Raw genomic sequence first — 22704 nt, forward strand, 5'->3', positions numbered from 1 at the left:
CCTGAGTCTTTGTAAAGTTCAGCACTTGTTTAATTTGTCATAGAAAATACTGACGCACCACGCCCATGGTCTCAGAGACAGCACTCATTAGAAGGGGCGGACCTGGCTAGGCGGTGCTCGCCTGCCCTGCACTGACCACTGGCAGCGTGTCCGGGAGGTTGCTGAACACACACAGAAATGACTGAAGTGAGGGAAAATCTGTTCGCTGGGGGAACAAGACAAATAATAATAAAAAAAGAGGAAAAATGGGAATTTTACAAAAACAGAACACATTTATCCTGAATCAGTGGTACTTACTCTGCTTTCTGTGGAAGCCGGAATTATAAATGGACATTGGCCTTTGGTTTTTATTGATGTTTATTCTCTCTGAAACAACACTCTTTACCACAACCTTCTAATTCTGCCTTCAAGGAGGTTTACCCAAATGATGATGCAATTGTGCCAAAGCATTGACTGGGTAGTAAGCACCCAGGAAAGCCTGGGCATAGGCTAACTTCTGCAGTCCAGAAATGGCCAACTGCAGTTAGCTACGTATGGTTCAGCTGGCTCAAAATTTAGCTGCTAGATATTAGGTCTTACTTATCAACCAGTATTATATAGAATGCCCGATCTTACTACCTATGGAAGAGCTCAGTGGATTACCAAGTTCTGTGTTTGTTCTACCTCATAATCCAGGGTACTTTGCGGGGCCGTGCATGTAAACAAATATAGCATTTCTGCCAATTTCAACAAATAGCCTTTTATAAGTGAGAATAAAAAGAAGAGAGCAAAAAAGAGGAAAGAATAATAGAGAATTTTGCCACATAGAAAGAAATGAAAAGTTTTTTATTTTTTACTAAATGATGTGGATTCTTATTTTGATATCTTTTCTGAAACAGATCAATTTGGTAAATCTAAAGATTTTTTTCTACTAACATCAGTAAAAGAAAGGAATAGGAATGAGTTCATTTTTTAAGAACTTCATTATACTCACACATTTCTTCCTTAGAGCTTTCTTGAAAAAATTCCAAGCACACTTTAAAGTTTGCCTACCATGTTTAGGATGGTCAGAATGAATCTCCTGGCCGCATCCGCTCCGTGGTGGGAGACCGTTGCTGGGTCTGCTACCACGACCGTCTCTATGTTGTATTCCTGAGGTGATTTGTACGAATATCGTTTCCCTCTTCCACTCTCTGTTATTTTTTTAGATCTAGGTCTTCCTTTATCTGCAACAGAAAAATGAATTTTCCAATGTGCTTCCATCTTGGCAAAGTAAACAAAAGAAATTCTGTTTATTATAATGTTAAAAATATTTATTGAGCCCTGGCTGGTGTAGCTCAATGGATTAAGCGTGGGCCTGGGAACCAAACAACCATGGTTCAATTCCCAGTCAGGGCACATGCCTGGGTTGCAGGCCAGTTCCCAGCAGGGGACACACGAGAGGCAACCACACATTGATATTTCTCTCCCTCTCTTTCTCTCTCCCTTCCCTATTCAAAATATATCTACTGAATACCAACGAGCAATGATGATACAATGGGGAGCAAACCCAAATAAGTTGCCTTCACAAGCAGAACTCCAAAGGGCACCAGGCGTCGGAGTACACCTTTGGAAGCCAACGGGAGGGACCATTACCATTGCTAAGATGGCCTTTGTTTCCTCATCGGCAGAATGAATAATACTAACACATACTTTCCAGAGCTGTTGATGGCTTATGAGAAGTCACGTTAGTCAAGATCTCTATAAATAAAATAACTCAATAAATTAAAAAATACCATGATTTTCTTTTTGAAACCAGTAACAAAATAAAGGTCTACTTGCAAGAAGTGCCTGCAGTGACTTCACCGCACATCCTAATTTTAGGCAGGTGCCCTTAATTACAAAAACATTATGCATGGATTACGAAGGATTTGGTTCTGCCTTCCATCAGGACCATATAGAAGTTGGAGCCGTAGGGGAATAAAGATTCTCCAAACAGGGCCAAATAAGAGCAGTAACCACAAATAAACATATTTATAAATTTAAGTACATAAAATATAATATTTCTGCTTATTAAAACATGCCATTATCATAATGAAAAACATGCCACCAAGTGAGAGGAGATATTTACAATGTTTTTCCATAATAAAGAAATAAAAGCTACTCTAAATCAATGACAGATAAACCAATGGGAAAACTGGCAAAGGACTTGAACAGTGATTTTCTCACAACAAGGATATCCAAAGGGCTAATGAGAAGCATACGAGAAGATGCTCAGTCGCATTAATCTTCAGGGACATACAGATTAAAATCACAATAAATTAAACTAATTAAAATCCCTAGAAAGGCTAAAATAAAGAGATGATTATATTAAGTGTCAACCAGAATGTGCGGACAAGAACTGGAAGTCCCACACACATTCATGCTGGGAGCTTAAATTAGGGTAAACATCTTGAAAATCTGACTGGCAGTCTCCATTAAGTTTGAGCATTCGCATACCCGACGATCAAAGATCTGAAATATACACTCACCAGAAATGCATGCAAATCAAATGTACAAATTGTTCAGGGCAGCACTATTTTTAATAGTTCAAATAACCATCAACAGTATAATTGATAAAGAATTTTTGACCTATTCATACAACAAAATAAAAGCAATAAAAATAAGCCAACTCCTGCAAAGTGCAAAAATATAGATGAGCCCCTAAAGACGAGGCCGAACACAAGCCGATTGCAAAAGAGCAGGTGGGATTTGGGCTCTGTCACCCCAGAAAAGCATGTGGAGTGAGAAAGGAAAGGAGGAAGTCCCAGGAAACACCATCATTTAGGGGCAGACACGTAGAAGAACACACGCCCATGGAAGAGAGAGATGTAAGAAAAAGAGAGTGGAAATGAAATCAGAGTTACAAAATGAGGGGCTGCAGAACTGTAGCAAGGGCGGGACACAGACCGTGTGACAGAGACGGAAAAATCTGTCTCCCGTATTGCCCAGCGAGTGACACCCAGCTGCCGGGCCCCAGTGGCTGGTGTGCAGCAGCCGCGTTTGGGAGTCATATTTAAATACTCTACTTGGGACGATCTCAATTCTTCAGAATCTCAGCCTCACAGTGGGAGCCATCACACAAGTTGCCCGTGTGAAACTCCTGCATGTCGAAGTCATCTGTTCTTTGAGTCGCTTCCTCTGAAGACTTCATTGTCTGCGTCAGCCAGACTCAGCTCACTCTTCATCTCCTAGCCCCTCAGACCTCTTCCCACCCACATGCAGGTACGAAAACGACAGAACTGATGTCCGGTCAGAGAAGAAATTTTAAAATGAGTGTTCACCAGTGCTCAGTGTATGATCTCGGTAGTGCCCTCCACGTACTGACAAAAACCTGACGACGGGCGTGGGCAGCATGTGGACACAACTTCAGTCAGTGGCCTGAGTCCTGGACTTACTCATAATTTATACTAAACCATCGAGGAATGTGTACGACGACAATGTCGCTTGCTTAAAGTCTCCCAAACCACATGGCCTTCCAGATAAAGTCCTTCCCCCAGCACACCAGCACCCCGCCCCCCATCAGCCGAGGGGCTGTGGCCCCTCACCACGGGGCAGACTTTGGCTGCAGCTTCTTGAGCGGGTGTCGCTGTTCCTTCTGCCAAAACGCTTCCACAACAACATGCGCTAAAAACCTCACATGCATTTTTCATTGGCTCACATAATCTCATTTAATTCTGACAACAACCCTGAGCTTCAGGGAGCTATCTCCCCATTCTGTGTATTATAAATGGAGCTTCTGAAAAACCAAGTTAAGCTTTCTGAAGTCGTAAAGCTGGGAAGCGGTAGTGCAAGGACGCGAGCACAGGCAGTCTGGCCCAAGTCCGCGGCTGACCCCAGAGTCCACGTCCCCAAGGGCACGCTCATCCCCGCCTCCCCTGTGGTATGGATACGTTTCACCCGACAGCAGAAGCTTGGGATCCTGTGAACTGAGTCCCTCGCAGTTCCCATCAAACTACTCACAAGGACTCATTTACCAGTTTGTCCCAAACAACACACTGGCCACCTCTTTCGAATAAGAAAGCTAAGCTCTATATCCCTGTGAGGTGATGGGATGTATTCATGCTGCAAAGAACGAAGCTAAGCTTCAAAATTTAAGGGACTGAAGAAGAGTTTGCAGCTGGAGTGGGACTTGAACCCAGGGCCTCTGAGCCTCAACCTCACACACCCTCCCCTTCACTACACTGTCTTCTAGGAGAACACAATGAAGTCAGGGACCTAAAGTATGAAGTCCCTGTTTTGAAAAGATATTTATATAATAAATACATATACACATAACATACCTAAAGGCATTAAAATGCTGGAGGGGACCAGCACACTCAGTTGAACACAAGAAAACTTTATGTTTCCATGGTGCAAGGGCAAACATTGCAACATGATTCAAATTTGAATCATGTGTTTAGTATGTGACTACATCAGCCTGAACTAAGTAGGGCTACAATTGGACATAGTAGTATAAGTAAATAAAGCAACTTATTCCATACACTGTTCACTTAAAATAATTTTTTAAATTCTGGGCCCTTCAAAAGCTACTGAAAATAGGTCAGCTTGGCAACTAGCTGACTGATGATGCCCGGCACCCCCCCCCCCCCCCCCCCCCCCCGCGCGCGTGCCTGACCCAAATGGGTCGATTCGTGTACGACGGTTGTGCCTTGCAAAAACATAACCACAGCTTCATGGGAAATGTCTGCCAAATATGAAGCATGCATCCACGCTTCATAAACCCATCGAAATTAAGTCTTTTTAGAAACCTTTCCTCTGTGCACAATGGCACGCGAAGCCTGCCTGGGACGTCGGTCGGTACGCACGGGCGTGCAGAACAGCCGGAACCCACTGTGACTCAGGGGCTGTACGGTGCTGGTTTTCCGTATAGCTCATGGAGGGCTGTCTCCTTAAGGGGTCGCAATTCCAGCTGTGGGCACCATTGTCATTTCACAATATGAAAGCCTTCCTTTTGCTTGTTCTCAGTGCTACGACCTTCATTCGGCTGTCTTATCTCTCCGGTGTCTATAATTCTTCCACTAGAGAAGGGTAATGTGCCTTTTTAAAATTGATTTGATTGTGAGTTTTGAAGGTGACTCCCCTATAGACTGAAATCATAACCTTTCACAGAAGAAAATAGATACCCTGGGTTAATTTAGGATGAATATGTTGAAGCAGAAACATCTTATAATTCTTTCTGAATCCAAACACCTTAGACAGTGATGAGATGAACAACCTATGGCCTCTTCAAGAGAGTGAGTATTGTCATAATTCATTTATCTAAATCGGCCTCAAAACCGTGACCAACTTGAGACCTAATGCCTTGTCACTAACTACACTAACACCTGATTGTAAACCTGCACGCCAACCTTTAAAGTCTTCGCACTAAAAATTCTTCAAATAATTCCTGTTTCCTCAGTTTCTAATCTCATATCAGTGAACATCCAGTGAGAGGGCCGGTTTAGATGTCTACACATTGGTCCTAGGGAAATTCGTTCTTTTCCAGACATTGGCTATGACTTCCGGGTCCTACTTGTGCGAGAAGTCATTCATTTCCCCCACCGTTCTCGCCAATGCCACAGTCCCCATGGAGGTCAGGGGTGCACAGTGTGCCCACCATCCCACTTCTGCGAAGAGCAGGCAGACACACAGAGAGGAGGATTTGATTATGGGCAACGCGTATGTGCCACTGAAACGCCAGATTTAAGGCATGCGGATACTGAGAATAAAATTCAAAGAAATAGATGTTTACTCTTCTTCCTACTTCTCTGATCATTTGAACCTCCAAGATGAGTTTTACTTGGGTCAACGTAAAAAAGAAAGAGTAGCAGATGCTTCTGGTCCAAGGAAAGAGGCAGCTATGGTGTTCCGAGAGAGGTGGACTAAATGAAGGCCACAGCTCCCAGTATCGGTTTCAGGAGAGCTGAATTCTCCGTGTCATTTCTATTCCACAGAGGTGACCCAAACCCCATGAGGAACCAGGAGAGGTGTGGGGGCAAGTCATATATTAGTCTCGAAAGTTCTTTCGAGTTCACATTTCTTGATATTAAAATGTGGTACTCCCTTGAAAACTAAAAGATAAGTTGAAAATAGATATATTCAACTGTCATTGACCAAAACAAAAAAGATAAAGCTAGTAAATGAATGGGCAGGTGGGTGGATGGAGGGGTGGATAGTTGGACAGACGGACGGTTGGTTGGAGGGATGGATAAGACTTTTGAAGGATTCATCTCCCAACGCACATTGAGTGAAAATTTCAGAAGCCATTACCTGAAAGGACACCACAGTACTGGCTGTGAGGGGTGGGCTTCTCTGTGACTTTCTCCCCCACAGCCCTTTTCTGCCTGTAGACACGATGCGGGTGACCCGTTATGGCCATTGTGTCATTGAGCGGTTCGATAAATATGAAGTCCTCATTGAGCTGAATGAATCCCATCTGGAATAAATAACACACAAAGACGTGTAAGAAACACCATTTGAATAAGTTACTTGCTGGGATCTCCCGCTCACACGCTATTTTCTTTCATATATGCGCACACATTCTTCTAGCGAAGCTATTTTAGCAACCGTATAATGAAGCAACTGTCTTCCCATTTTATTACTTCATCTTTATGTACTTTATTGCACTAGCATAAACTTCATTTAGTGAGTCTGAGCCTGTGTGGGTGGGAGGCTGGATGCCAGCAACAGATGCAGAGGCAAGATTCCGGAATGTTAAAGGCTCGCCTTGGGAGACCCGTGGGCTCACTTACACACAGAGCACATGCGAGACCAATGCAGTATTAATTGCACACGCTACACAGTCCAACTGCTTGACAATCGTTACTTAATAAAGTCAAGTCATGGAACCCATCAAAGCAAACACAGGAGGTAAGGCATTAACGTTATCATGTAAAATATTCTTAAAGCCTTCTACGAAGCATTTTGGATACCTGTGAACAATAGATTATGGAAAAAATAAAGTATGACTTTATTTATTTCACAGAAACAAGTTTTATTTCATACAATGCCATGTTTTTAAAGTTCACCAGCTGGGGGCAGAGGGCCAGACACTGCAGAGAATGGGCACAATCGATAAAAAGAACTTAGAACAAGTAGATAGACTTTCATCCTACGGGGGAACCCAGCCATTTCTTTCCTTGCTTTTCTAGGATATAAATTTGCATTATAACTATGCAAATATTCCACCTGGAAGAACATATGACTTCATCTTTTCAATTTTTCACTCTACTGTAATATATAGAAATATGTTTAATGATTCTGTTAACTCTTCAGTAAATATTTTTTGAGGAAATAATCCCTTAGAACTTGCATTATTCATATCCAATCTGCTAATGTCAAAGTTTATAATTCTGTTTTACATGAATTATGTGAAAATTATGTGCAGTGCATTCTAATCTAATCTACAATGTACCTGGCATAGTAATGAAATGATTACTTCTTCAGAGAGTAATTCTCCAGAGCTGAATATTAAGAAAAAATACAACTCTGTTAAACAGAATGTGTGTCTTCCTCAGAGCCATAGAGGCCTTATCTTCTGCTCTGTTTTGAGTGTTTATTGTGTCTCATGTACAAAGAGGCCAGGTGATTGCCAGCATGCTGTCTCCTTTTATTCTGTATGAGTTGACATTACAAGACACCTTAGTAATAAACCTAGAAGCCCTCATCGGTGTCACTTTATTCAGTTTTTTATATCACAAATAAAATTGTCAAGCCCTAGAGTGACAGTTGCACCTCCTCTATCTGTCCCCTGCTGTCTCTCTCCTTTCCCTCTTTCTCTCACACACCTAATTTGGGGATGGGGATAACACACACACACACAAAAAGATTTACTCTAAAGATTTTTTTAAGATATGTATATATTTGGGCGATTTTTTGATATAATTTTAATACGAGTTCTGATGAGTTCTTTTATTTTCCATATATGGTCTCATTCTCTCAAATATAAAACTGGCTTGAATTTTTTTTTTACTAGCTTGAATTTTAAAGTAAGTCTATGAAGCCCAATTTTTTTCTCTGCACCCTAATTTGAGCAGAAAAAAGAGAATCAAAATATGTACAAATTGAAATAATAATCATGAAAGATGTGGTTCATCGGCACATGGATGGAGGGTCTCACACTATGTGACACTGATCTCATTGTGAATATACAGAAGAATGTTGCTCTTCTTACATAGTAGTGTGCTTCTGAAGTTCAGTCAGTGTTCAAGGTCACCAATGTAATGGACAGGGTGGCTGATGGTTAAAATAATAATTAGCATCGTGCTCATTTCGAACATCTCAGATAAACACACTCATCTCCCAGAAATTAAGTCATAAATTTGCAATCTGATAGTTCTTTCAACTCGTTATAAGTATAGCCAGATTTATAACAATAAGCCCTATAAAATTCCATTGCATATTATCGTATACAACTTAATGACTCCAAGAACAAGTTCTAGGTTGAAGACTGAATTTACTAGACCCGCGACTATGACAAATTTTCAGTGCTGTTATCACAACAGCTTCATAGGGTTGGTTGGTCAAGATTCCTTTTTGAAAAGCGTATGTGATGCTTTTTACCACAGAATCTGATATTAGGCAACCAATCAATAAATGCTCACCATAACTTTTATTTTATTAATAAAAATAACCATAACAAATACAAGCACCCAAACATTTGAGTGTGGACTGCAGAACAGAGTCCCAACAATCAAAGTTTATTCCTTTATGTGCACATATCAGCATATGAAATATTGTCTGAAATAAATGGGTTATTTTCATTAACATTTGGACAGCTCTTCACAAAATAGAGTTACCTGTTGTGTCAGGATGTTATCTATAGACATTTCCCAAAGGGGAAAGCCACTTTTAACAAGGGAAAAAGCGCTGGAGTAACGACAGACGGTGACTCACTCACTGAGGATAAATTCACGTCTGACCACAGCGTGCCAGGCCCGGGTCAGTCCAGGGCACTCGTGGCACAAGTCCTCGGTGCCCTCTCCCCGGGGAAGCGCTTCTGTCCGGCTGGAATGCTCTCCTGCCCCGGGGATGTGCTCTCGCTGGGTCACTCTCTTCCAAGATAATGACTTGTATTAAAGAAGAACCACAGAGAACCTTGAGGTTGTCTGGGTCTCCACACAGGGCTTACTTTTTCCACCAGCCATGTGTGTGTTTCCTGTCCTGCACCTCTCAGGCCATGAAAGAACACAAACCCTGATCGACCTCTCTGTGCAAGGGCACCGTGTTCCTCCACCCACCACCCGGCAGCACTCGCTTGGAGGGCGAATACTGCCCTTGCAGTTTTAGAAGGAAAGTAAAGATTGTGTGACTTACTGTGACAGAATTCGCTATCTAAAACAAATGCGGACTATATAAGTGCTTGTCCTCCAGTTGCCCTTTTCAGATCTTCTTTCAGTCCGATGTTTTACGTGCGTATTTGCAAATGCAGTCAAGTCCCACAGTTACCCCCTGCCTTACTCTGCCATCGTGCAAGTTTCCTCACAGGGTGGCATCATTCTCTTGTCACGGAATGGTGTTCTTTGATTTGACAATTCAGCAACAATTTCGGTATTGCACGCATGCACCATAGCTTACGTGAAAATGGTACCAGCCATCTGTTTTCCTACCGGTTCTGGTATTCTGTTTCTCTGCTTAGCTGTCTTGTGTCTTTCTAAAACAACGGCAAACCTGGACCTCCGTGCAGGTGCACCGATGCTGCCACCAGCTTCTCATCTCAGCACGGCATTTCATAGGGCCAACGTGCATGCATTTTTAATACCGTTTCTTCAATTCGGCAAATGTCAGTATCTCATTTGTCTGAATTTAAATGAGCCAGCGCCAAGATGGAGGTACAGGTGGATGTGCTGTGCCTTCTCACACAACCAAGTTTAGGGACAACTAAATATTAGCAACAGAAATCACAGCCAGAACACAGAAAATTGAACTTTTCGGAAATCCGTTAACAACAAATTCTTCAGCCTGACCGGTAAGGGGCGAAACCGGTGGCTGGTGGAGCAGGGTTGCACAGGAGGACTCGGTCAGACGGGCTCAGGCACGGAATCCAGACTCGGAATCCAGGCGCAGGGTTGGACCTAGTGAGCAATCCAGTAAGTGACCAGGCGAGCGACCGCGGAGGAGACAGCGGGGAAGCGGTGCTGCGTGTTGACTGTGGTCGCCTGTTTGTGCGTGAGCGGACAGGCGAGGGAGTGGGCGGTTGGACCGGGGCCTGGCATCCCCGCAGCAAGCGGCAGTAGAGGGCGCCGCCATTTCCCCGCTCTGACCACGCCCCCACATACAGCGTCACAACCCAGCGACCTGGGAGTCCAAGGCGCCGCTTCTCACACTTAAAGGGCCAGAACAGACCAAAAATGTCGCAAGTTCTCAAAATCCCTGAGCCCATAGACCTAAGCGATGAAGAAATAGCAAAACTCTCAGACGCGCAGTTTAAAACACTGGTCATCAGGATCCTCACAGAACTGGTTGATCATAGCCACAAATTAGAGAAACATATGAAGGCGAAACTAATTGAAATGAATGGAATTGCACAGGACACCAATAGCAATGAAAAGGAAAATGGGACTCAAATCAATGGAGTGGACCAGAAGAAAGCAAATAATGGCCAAACAGAAAAGAGTCAGGAAGCAAGAATTCAAAGAAATGAGGAGAGTCTTAGGAACCTCCAGGACATCTTTAAACGCTCCAACATCCGAATTATAGGGGTACCAGAAAGGGGAAAGGCACAGCCACCAGTGGAAAACTTATTTGCACAAATAATAAAGGAGAATTTCCCCAATCTGGCAAAGGAAATAGACTTCCAGGAAATCCAGGAAGCTCAGAGAGTCCCAAAGAAGTTGGACCCAAGAAGGAACACACCAAGGCACATCATCATTACATTAGCCAAGATTAAAATGAAGGAGAGAATCCTAGAAGCAGCAAGAGCTAAGGGGACAGTCACCTACAAAGGAGTCCCCATCAGACTGTCAGCAGATTTCTCAAAAGAGACCTTACAGGCAAGAAGGGGCTGGAAAGAGGTATTCCAAGTCATGAAATCCAAAGACCTACAACCAAGATTGCTCTATCCAGCAAAACTTTCATTTAGAATGGAAGGACAGATAAGGTGCTTCTCAGATAAGATCAAATTCAAGGAGTTCATCATCACCAAGCCCTTATTATATGAAATGTTAAAGGGACTTATCTAAGAAAAAGAAGTTAAAGAAACATGAACAGTGAAAGGACAACAAACTCACAGTTATTAACAACCACACCTAAAACGAAAGCAAACTAAAAGGACAGCTAGATCAGGAGTGGAAACATAGAAATGAAGATCACATGGAGGGTTAGCAACAGGGGAGTGGGAGGAAGAGAAGGGGGGAGAAGGTACAGCAAATAAGTAGCATAGACAGTAGATAGAAAATAGATGGGGGGGCAAGAATAGCATGGGAAATATAGAATCTAAAGGACTTGAGACACATGGTCATAAACTAAAGGGGGGCAATGGTGGGGATGGGGGGGTAGGGTGGAGGGGAATGAAGGGGGGAATAGAACAACTGTAACAGCATAATCAATTACAAAAATAAAAAAAATGTTAAAAAATAAAATAAAATAAAATAAAAAATAAATGAGCCATGGTCCATTCAACAGAGAAACAGATTCTAATACTCTGATATAAGCATAACTTAAAAAAAGGTAGAAAATCAGAGAGCAACACGGCACTCCCCATTCTTGTTCCCATCCCTACTAGGTTACCCACCTCCCTTTCCCGGCCTCACTTCCTGCTCACAGAGTAAAGCACTACTGTGCTTATCTCAAGTTTTCTCTTTCTTAACTTGATTTTTACTGTTGACACTATTACAGATGACCCTCTCCCCACCACTCCGCTCTGCCCACTTCCACCCAGCCCCCGCTCCCGCCCCACACTCTGGCCATCCCCACACGGTTGTCTGCTTCCATGAGGCGTGAACATGTGGTCTTGGCTAATTCCTTCACCTTCTTTCCCCCAGCCCCTCACCCTCTCCTCTCTGCATTCTCCCACATTGCTTTCTTGCAATTGTCTTTCTTTTCCAGAACCTTGGTCTTCTAGCTAAACTTTCACCAGATGGGCTGAAGGTATTTTATCTGAGGCTCAAAGTGTGTATTTTCAGAGTCTTTGAGGAAAAACCAATTTTTAAAAATAGGTAGCACGTCACAAGAATAAAATACCATTAGTGCAAAGGGATGTGCAGAAGGTGCTGGATCATCATGACTTCGGGATCCGAGAAGAATCTTGAGGAACAGCAGGATTGGGGTTGGGCTGCAACGAGGCTGCCACCTGGGAGAAGGGGCCTGGGGACTGCGGGGGAAGAGGGCGTGCATCCCCAAAACAGTTCACGAAGAGAACTGGAGAAATGTAGCCAGAAAAAGAAGTGAACCCACATAACCAGAAATAGCAAACAACCGAGTTCTGGACAGGAAGGGGAAAGTGGGCCTCCTGACACTCTGAGGACCAGTCACCTGCCGTCCAACGAGAGGACCAATCAGAGGACGAGCGAGGTTCCAGATGCAGCACAAGCATTTTATTTCTGAACAACAGTGAAAAAAGCTGCTGAGAAATCTGGCATCGGCATATGCTTGTAAAAACACTTTAGACAAATATTTGTCTGATGTTCTACATGATCTGAATGTCTATATAAGTTTGGCTTCATGTTCTTCAGTGTTTTCTTGTACAGTAACGTTAGAAAGTCTATCTCATTAAGTAACTATAACAGTTCTATGTACTCTGAGATGTAAACATCACATAGGCTAGATATTAATTATACTATAGGTTTGTTTTAAGCTTTACTCAAACATGTCACTTGCAATGTTAATATAAGTGGGAGTCACTTCTCATATATTTGTGCATTCTTTGCACACACACCTTCTGCACTGCATCTACCCCGCGGTCTTGGGCTGGAATCCTGCTCCAGACTCGGTCCTTCCTACATTTCCCCCGCACACCCATGGGGATCGACACCATAGTCATGACAAAGTCTAGCTACCACTTGAGGTAAGGTGACACGGGAGCAGAGATGTGGGGTCCAGGAGGTGGCCTGGCCAGACGTGGGGGAGAACACCCCAGGCAGAGGGAGAAACAGAGGCCCAGGGATGAAAGGAAAGGAAGGCTAGTCCAGCTGGCACCAAGGGGCACCTGGGAAAGGGGCATTAGAAAGGAGCCCAGGGCATTCCACAGCCCACTGCCTGTCTGAGTCACATCCAAAGTCAATCCCGATGAAACCGCCCCTTGGCGGTCAGACCATCTGTCTTTCTGGAACACTGGGTACAGATTTTACGATGGGCTGTGCGTGATGGTCCCCTGTGTTCACGGGCTTTCAACAGTCATATTTCAGCTGCAGATTAACTACACAGAATGAGGCCCACTCCTGCAAATGAAGAAATACGCTTCCTCTCCCATTTTCTCGGAAACCATTGCCCTCTAGCTTTTCTCCCACATCTGACAGAGACATGGATTTAAAACAACTTCAAAATGTTCCTTTTTAATTATGTTACAGATGAACAGCATCACCAGACGGACAGTAAGAGATGTCCTGTGCTGAAGAAGTGAGTGAAAAGAAGGTGGTAAGAACTGGTAAAACAGAAAATGCACGTTCCATCCTGACGTTTCCTTATCCAAAATGATTGCTCTTTTGGTTATCATGATGGTTATCTCATTTCTCAGTTTGCAGTCTAATTTTTGCTCATGTCAAGAAAAGCTATGACTTTCATTTGCTCTCGTGGATCCATTTACTATAAACTCTTGCTGCTTATAATGGTTTTTGAATTAATCCCTTGGAATGTCTATGGGTTCTATAAATACACAAAAAGCCAGTTATAGATAGGGAGCCAATTCCATTTTAAATCTATTTCTAAGTTTATCAACCCGTGTCCTCAAAAGCCGTTATATGTCCCATCGCCTCTTCTTGACGATGACTTCAAGTTCACTGCGCATGCCCCCGCTGAGTGCCTTCCGGATGGCAGGACAACAGGGCTTCAAAGATGAGAACAGACTTCATCTGATTTAATCTCTGTCTTTATGGACCTTATACATTAGGGGAGAAGATGGAAAAACACCAGGGATTCGGACAAATATCCTTAAGAAATCATAAATTTACTTATAATCAAGAATGTTTGTGTTCCATATGTCTATGTCACAGTTAAACATATTTTAAAAATAAAAAACAAAGAATGAATAATGTAACTACAGTGCTTAGCAATAGAGAGGCCAGGCAAGTACCCAGAGAAAGGCAACGGCTCCCAGCAGGCAGAAAGCAGGGGCAGAGAGGAGGGGGCTGGAGGGTTCCTTTTTTCCTCGTAGTTTTTGTACTAAGTACTGACTTGTCACACAATGCACATGGACCCCTTACATCACACTTTAATTAAGAGAGGATGAAGTGGAGACACGAGATGACCGGGAGGCACCCACAGTCATTAAAGTGATAGGCCATGGGGGCATCGGTGTGAAGTCTGTCTGAGAGGAAGGCCTCCAAATGCGTCACCGTTAAAGAAGTGACGTGGAGACTGAGGCCGAGGCTGGAACCACGTGCAAATAATTACAGCAGCAAAAAAGGAACCGAGGGGCTGGCAACACACAGCTCACGTAGAACTCTGAAGATAGAGAGATCTTTCGATTTTAACCATCAGTGAAAGGCATAATTTCATACACATTTTGAAGGAAGTCATTCTTGTTCTTTTTGGAGAACGGATTGCAGGGAGATAAGAGTAGAATCCAGGAGACTAGTTAGTTACAGTCGTTCAAGAGCAAGATCGTGATGGTGAGGCCGAGGAAGCAACACGTGGTGGCTGAACTGAGGATGTACAGAAAAGTTAAGTGCATTTGATGTTAATTTTGGGTTCTCATACACAGGACAGGGCCACCACTCACATTTGTTAGTGGTTTAGATGTTGGGGCGTGGAGGGACAATCACGTAAGAATTAAGGATGACTCTGGAGTCTCCGGTTTAAGCACCAAGAAGCGGAGAGAGATGTCTGTGATTGTGATACAAATGCCAGACACTGAGGATGAAACAGCTTTGAGGGGCAGAGAATCAAAGTGTCTGATGTATCAGTGAAACATGCAAGTGGAGTAATCAAGTAGACGGTTAGCGTGTGGAGCCAGTGGAGGATTTTGAGCTAGAGACTTCCATTAGGGAGTGGCCAACGTAATTTTTCAATCCAAGCAGTGAGTGATGCTACCCAGAGAATGTAGAGAAAGAAGAGAAAAGGCACTAAGACCAAACTCTGAGGACGTGAACATTGAGAAATGGAGAAGGAATTGGCGACTGAGGAGGGAGGGCTGGTGAGGTTAAAGGAAAAGTAGGAGCTATGTCACCGATTTTTTACAACTCAGAATTAGCTCTTTGTAGAAGTGGCTTTGAGAAAAATCTCTCAAAAGCTGCAAAAGCTACTGCTGGGTTTGAGCCCCTTGGCTCAGGTGGAAACTTCAGCAGTCTAACGCCAGGTGATCAAACACCTGGCTTGTGCTTCTGCAAAGCTCAACAGCAAACACTGAGCAAAGGAACATCGCCCAGACTGGGCCAGTCAGGGCTCTCAAAAGTCAGGACAACATGACCTACTTTGTTCCATTCTGTAGACACATAAGAAGAATCTAAACTTATCGACTAACTCTGCCTGACATATGTATAATTTTAAAGGGGTGTCCAGCTTGCGGCCCACCCCAGCACTTCATGAGCGGGTGCATACTCAGTTTTACCTCTGCTTGTTAAAGGGTCAGCAGCTCGGTGACATTTCAGAACTGTTCACTGTGCGGCGAGCACGGCCGCACTTGTCCATGAGGTTCCAGCCCAGTTACGTGCCACAGTGGAACCAAGAGAGACCAGCGAGAGAGCTGCACAGCTGCAATTTGGGAAAGGACTCATCCCTGCCAGGCCTTTCGGGTGACCTCACAATTAACAGAGAGGTTGCCAACCTCCTACATACCCCTAGAGAGAAGATACAAATGCGCTTTTCCATGGAAACAAAATTAGTGGAGCAAACGACTCAAGGACCATGGCCCTGGTACTGAGAGACATGGAAAATGTGCTGGAACTGATTTTCTGGGTTCAATGAAAGGTCAGATAAAGACAGTTAATTTACTCAACAATATTCGCTGAATGTCAATCACATGTAAGTGACGTGCTAGATTCAGGAAATACACCAGGGCACAAAAGAGTCATTTCAAAGCAATCTTAAGTATCTTCGATGATAATTAAGGAGTGTACTAATTGTAGATTTTGAGTCTTCTGTCCCTTTTGTGCCCACGTCAGCAGAATGTTGCCATTTTCCATTCAGGCCCCGTGGGTAGTTCAAATACTCTCTCCTACCCCCATTCTGAATGGCGTTAAGTAATATGTGGTAAGTTACACTGGCATTTCCCCCCCTTAAAGGGAGCACCCAATCTTGTACCAACAAAGCTCTTTTTCACGTGGTCTGCTTCTTGACTACAAGATCCTCAAATGCAAATGTGTGACTCGGGAGAGCTGAAGAAACACACAGCCTTTCCCCCAAACCTTTCTTCAGTCTCATTCACACGTGTCTCATCAGTGCACACAGACGCCCAGAAAGCTAGTGTCCCCTCAGGCTGATTTACAAGAGGCTACCCCGGGGGGTCATAAATCTAAGGAGCTGAAATAATCTGGTGTAAACTAGGAAACCCCATGCACTCCACACATCCCACATCCAACAGCAATATCGCGTCCATGGGTCGCATTTTAAGAAAGACATTTACAAGCAAGAGTATATCTGAACAAGAAATTGGGCCAGTTTGTTGCAAATTCCACCTAGAGAAGAAATCATTCATCAACAGCCCTTGTAAATATTTTATGTCCTGTTTACGCATTTCAATCACTCACTGAGTGATCTCCACCCTGAAACGATCCAGGCTTCTACTGGACAGTGGCAACAACTCTCACAAACATTTCCGTAAGAGCCCCAAAGGATCCCCGTCCTCGCTTCACACCTCGGGCCCTGCCTCTGCATCCTAGGCACCTTCTCACGTCTCAGACAGATGACAAATGTGCCCCTGGCCTCTCTGTAAGGGCCCAGGGTCTGTAACTGCTCCCAATGTGAAGTGGGTTTCCTACCCTTCTTCCGTGTTTTCATTTCACTTAGATGTTCTCCAGTTTATAAACGTCATTCTTAGGTTTGACTTTTTTTGATGTTCAAGTATGGAAATGAATGTTCAACAAAAAAATGTCTTTATCACACAGGATGAGTTGAAATAAGAGACTGTAAAAAAAAGTAACCCATTAAGAACCTGGTACAGACTGGTGGAGGATAACAAGAGGGAAAGTATTTTCATTTATTATTCCTGATCATTCTGTATTAGGAAATAGTTCAAACTTTAAGAAATATGCAGGATAACAGAGTGCCTAGTAATCCACCCCCAGTATTTAACAAATGCTAACATTTATTTTCTGTAGATCATTTTTCAAAATACGACAATTCATTGATGCAGCGGAAGTGGACCTCCACACCTTCCCAAAACCAAGTTCCTGCTTATATGGCTCAAAGAAAACCTACTGCGTTGAAGATGTGCGTGTCTTTCGCATTCACGGTTTCCATTTTCATTGCGTATGTCTAGCAGTCACAAATACCGCGATGACTGGGCTTTGACCTGCATCAAAGGGTCTATGGCAGCAGCTGCACTGAGGACAGACCACAGAGTGGGGGTGAAAGCTACTGAAACAATTCAGGTACGAGGTAACTGATGGCTCGGGTCAGGGCAGTATCCATGGTAATGGAATTGGTCAGATTCAGGATGAATTTTGAAGGTACAGCAAACAGAACATACAATATTTGCACGTGCAGTTTGAAAGAAAGAGAGGAATTCGGAACCCCAGAGTGATGTCTGGCCCTTGTCAAATGGAACTCTACGGCTGACTGTCAGTAAGATGATAGGTAATGCAAGAAGAGCAGGGTGGGTGGGGAAGGATCCGTTCTGTTGGAACTTGACTTTGATGGATCTGTTAGACCTCATGTTGAAATGTCAAGTAGGTAGCTGGACATACAAACTTAGAGTCCAACAGAGAAGTCTGAACTAGAGCTATAGATTTTGGAGTCATTGGCAATTACTTGGCATTTAGGCCATGAAACTGGATAAAATCACCAAATAAGTGTAGACAGAGAAGAAGAGAAGGCCCAAGACTGAGCACTAGGTGACACCAGTATAAACAAGGTACAGAGAAGAGGAAGAATCAGTAAAGTTGCCTTAAGGGAGCAGTCAGAGTTGGGGGTCCCGGCTGGCCAGTGATAGAGACATGCTTGTGCATCACGGGGGTGGGCACCGTCAGCTACACCCAGCTGTTGATGGTGAAGGAAGATGAGGGCACCTATTCTGTAGCCCCAAGTGAAAGCACCTTTTATCCTTGGAAATTAACAAACAATTCTAAATCACAGGCACTCATTTTTATTAGCCAATGAGAAAGTAGATACAACTACTATTCAATTCCTTATTTCCTTATTGATAATGCAAAATACATTTCAATAAAAGAAGGGAAAACATCCGACCTCAAAATTTATCACACAACATATGGATTGTACAACTTTAATATTAATGAGTGGAATCTCTATGGTCTGGAAGGAAAATAAAATATTTGAGAGCAACCCACAATGAACAGAAAGGTACCTGGGGTGTGATTCTTGTGATAGAAATAACACATGAGTCATTTTCCCTTCTGTCTCCTTAGTGGTAGTAAAGTGTAAGAGTAAAGCCAATCTATTCCATCCAAAGTTTTATTTAAACCAAGACTTCTCCTTTATTCTCGTAAGTTTCATATTGTTAGATGTGGCCAAGATATTAGAAATATTTTTTCATATTGACTTCATCATCCAACAAATTAGCAGCTACTTACAGGTTCTGAGCACTTGCAGACTGGATTAGAATCATAGCAATGTTCTCATCTCAGAGAGTAATTAAATTATTGAATAGGCAAAGTTGAAAAAGTCTGAGCCTTGGCCGGTGTGGCTCACTTGGTTGGAGGATTGCCTCATAACCAAAGACTGCCCGTTCGATTCTGGTCAGGGCACCTGCCTGGGTTGCAGGTTGGATCCCTGGTCGGGACGCATGAAAGAGGCAACCAATCGATGTTTCTCTCTCACATCAATGTCTCCCTTCCTCTCTTTCTCCCTCCCTTTCCCCCTCTGTAAAATCAATATCCACATCTTCAAGGGAGGAAAAAAATAGGTTTAAAACCTCTGTCTTAGACTAAGACGTGCATAAGCAATGCCTCAGCAGTTTCACCAAAAGGCAATACTTGTCATAAGGAAAAGGGCAAATAAGAGACCAGCAGTGCAAACTGTTTCTCAAAACCTAAACTACCTCTGTGCAGACCAGTCTACAACAGCTATTTTCAACCTTTCTCATCTCATGGAACACATAAACTAATTACTAAAATTCAGTAACATGCCAAAATGTATTTTTTGCAGATCTGACAAAAATAGGTATAATTTTGATTCAGTCACACAGGACGGCTACCGAGTGCTGGCTGCTGTCACTTCCTTATTGGACAATCTAAGGGAAACGAGGTCACTGCCCCCAACTAAACAGTTAGGTGTTGCATGTTTTTAAAAATTCTTGCCGCACACCAGTGTGCCTTTGCTGATCTAAATGAATGAGACAGGTACAAAATATATGCTTTTTAAAAAATAAGTACTAGCAGTTCAGTGCTCACGCTGCAAATTCTCTCAGCAATCTGGGAAGAAACGACACCTCTGCCCCAGAACCTGTGGATTTTTAGCTGAAGAATTAGGGATTCTCATATCTTGTTACCTACTTGGACTTCGTTCCCTTTCGGCCAGTATTTATCTTTTGCAACCTTGAAACTAAGTGTTTTCATGTATTTTTATTTGACTTGTAGAGTCAGTGCAGGAGTCATGAGCTGCATTAGCCTTTCACATGATATCATGACCTTACTCTTACCCTGGGAGGCACTTAGCATGCTCCTAGGCTACTGACGCATGTTCTCTCCTCACTTCTGTGCCCTACACCGTCTGCTGCAAGTTTTGAAGACTGTATAGAAAACTGAAGGCTGCAGGACGTCAAGCAAACCCACCATCATCCTTGTGGGTGTGCATTTTACAGTTACTTGAATCACTTGGCCCCAGATGTCACTTATCGGTACTTCAGTGGGGCAGTGTCAGGGTCCTTTCGGAGATGCTTCTGAATGTCGTTTTCACACTAAACATTTGAAAGGAATGTTGGGAAAGAAGGTTGGTGAGGAAACTGCACTCAACCAACAAACGTTTCTTGAATGCAAAGGGAAATCAGTGGTATTCGCTTCCTCTCCAACCTATTTGAACAATTTGTACATTTAAATGAATGAACAAACTGCACATGGATAAATTGTTACTTATGTTAAACTAATTCAATATTCTACATTCATTTCATTAATTTCAGTCTAATAGGCAGCATTGTGAAAGATTTAGAAACTTGTTTAATGCACTGACCAAAACATATTCTAACTCTATTTCTCATCTCCAGTTTATTTAACAAACACATTTCTAGTCCTTAAGGTGATGCCAAATGCTGGTGTAAGTCACCTGCTGAACCTGAGAAGGTGAAGAGACAGAGGTGCCGACAGGTTGGGTGAAGCGTCTGCTGTCGCACACCGGGAAGCGTGGTAAGAGGGGAGATCGGGTTCAAACCCACACACTTCGGCACCTGAGTCCCTGCTTTTCATTTAAAGGAGCCAAGGGCACCCCAAAAGTAAGCTGTTTGCTCTGGCCCTTCATTTTCAAACATTAATGACTAAGTTTCTTTCCCCTCAAACTTAGCATTGAACTTTAAAAAATAACTACTTGTTTAGCTGCATGTAAAATGAACTTTTTTGAAGTGCAGTTTTTGTGTTGGGTTTGGCTTTTTTCTGATTGTAGCATATGAAATTGCTTTTTATAGTAGGTCAGACATCCACATATTAACAATCTCTTACAATTCAAGCTAACCAACCAGAAGAAACCTGAAGCATAAAGGGAAGGCAAAGGGGGTGCCCCTGGGAGACCAAAGTTGGTGTCTGCTCCCCAGGGGCAACTGGGGAACCTGAGCAGGTCGTGTCAGCGGAGTTATTTTTCTCCTTGTTGGTCACGGCTACTGAGAAACGAGCAGTTTAATCTGTAAAAAGTCCTCGTCCACCTAATGTGAGAACACTATGTACCGTATTTAAAAAACAGTGCCCAGGCCTGACCCCAAAAGAGGGACACTTCTGAGGTACTTACATCGTTCAAAATATGCTTCCTACTAAGTACTTAAAGAAAAAACCATCTCAGGAAATTATAATTACATTGTTCATCCACCCAGAAAATTAAGAGCCACTGGTTCCGATCATATGCTCATAAAAGATAAAATGGAAGATCTGAGATCGCAGAATTGAGAAAGAAAAGGTTAAGGGCCCTGCAGTCGTGTTCGAAACCGGACATGGCCGGCAGCGGCCCCCTCCCAGGGACCACGCTGAGGTCGCTGTGGTCACCAATGGGATCGTCCGGACTGACATCCCAAATCGGACGTGAACCCAAGAACAGTGGAAGACAGAATCGCTAAGTAACCCTTCCCTCCAACCTCTGCCACATCGCTTTCCTTTTTCTCCTGACCATGAGCTGCAAGATGAGAAGAGCCACGGTTTTAAATTTATAAATCACACTTTACTTTTCGTATCAGGCGCCCGATAAATGTGGCCTTTAATGAAAATTACGTCAGAGGACTATCTACTGATCCCGTAACCCGAAACCCTGAAATGAAGCTAAACGGGCTCCCCTGCAACACTGAAAGCCCCGTCCTCACACACTAGTGAGGCTTTGTAACAGTTTAAATGATCTTTTCTACTTTGGATTAATTCCTTAAATGCCACTCTTTCACGTAACACCAAATGGGGTTCACTTTCCAGCCCAGGGAGCTGGGCGGATGCCCGGCAGATAAAAACGGGGGCGGGCTCTGCGCGAAGCCGGGACAAAGGAAGCTTTAAGAGTGAAATCAAAGCAGGCCCTCCCTGCCGTCCAAAGGGCACTTTCCTTTCCATTAAATGAAAGGGTATACATGGAAGCACTTGATGCGACTATAAATCTCTATAGAAATGAAACCATTCCTGCACTCTACCTGACAAAGTCCTTAAGTGCTTGATCTCTAGGTAATTCTATTCTAGATTTTCGATTAAGCCTAAAGGCCTGGTCTCTTTCTTTCACTGTGACTATTAATAGGGTCTTTTATAGAAAATAAGTAAAACCGGAGGCCTGAAAATCATGCCACCTGCACAGTACAGAGGGGTATCATTGCCCTGTGCTTTTTCTCTGGTCTGGTGATTCATCTGTGACTTACTTATTCAACTTATCCGCCGTGTAGACTCCTAAACCATATAAGGGTTCCAGTCCCTTCAGGTTTAATTGAAGAGCTACCCAAAAGAATACATCTGAATGACGGTTCTCACTCATTCATCACGTGCCAGAGTAAACTGCTTCACATGTTTTTCCGGAACTGGCCTCTTAATGAGAAAAGACACAGACCATTGCTAGGGATACGCTGAAATTAATTACTTCAGCAAACTGGGATTCATTACTTCAGACTGAGAAAAGTTCATCGAGGAAATGTGAGGCTGTTTGGAATTCAGTATATGTCCCAAGGAAAAAGATCAATCTATTTGTTATCTTACATATATAAAAAGAAAAACACCAAACTTTTTAATTCAGTTACACTAATTAGCATACATATGCTAATGGGTCATAAATAGAAATCTGACCATTTACAAGTGG

At 43.2% G+C, this 22704-nt stretch overlaps 1 protein-coding gene across 1 annotated transcript in view; it reads right to left on the reverse strand.

The window, feature by feature from the left end:
- ADAMTS19 (ADAM metallopeptidase with thrombospondin type 1 motif 19) overlaps positions 1–22704 on the reverse strand; it is a 216343-nt gene that overhangs the window by 150061 nt on the left and 43578 nt on the right. The window contains exons 3-4 of the mRNA XM_037164084.2: positions 6250–6415; positions 1033–1205 (exon numbers count right to left, since the gene is read on the reverse strand). Coding sequence (XP_037019979.2) covers positions 1033–1205; positions 6250–6415 — 339 coding nt within the window. The remainder of the gene's footprint in view (positions 1–1032; positions 1206–6249; positions 6416–22704) is intronic.

This window comes from Artibeus jamaicensis, unplaced genomic scaffold (assembly GCF_021234435.1).
Source record: "Artibeus jamaicensis isolate MK-2021 breed Jamaican fruit bat unplaced genomic scaffold, CSHL_Jam_final contig_1085, whole genome shotgun sequence".
In the NCBI taxonomy this organism is placed as follows: domain Eukaryota; kingdom Metazoa; phylum Chordata; class Mammalia; order Chiroptera; family Phyllostomidae; genus Artibeus; species Artibeus jamaicensis.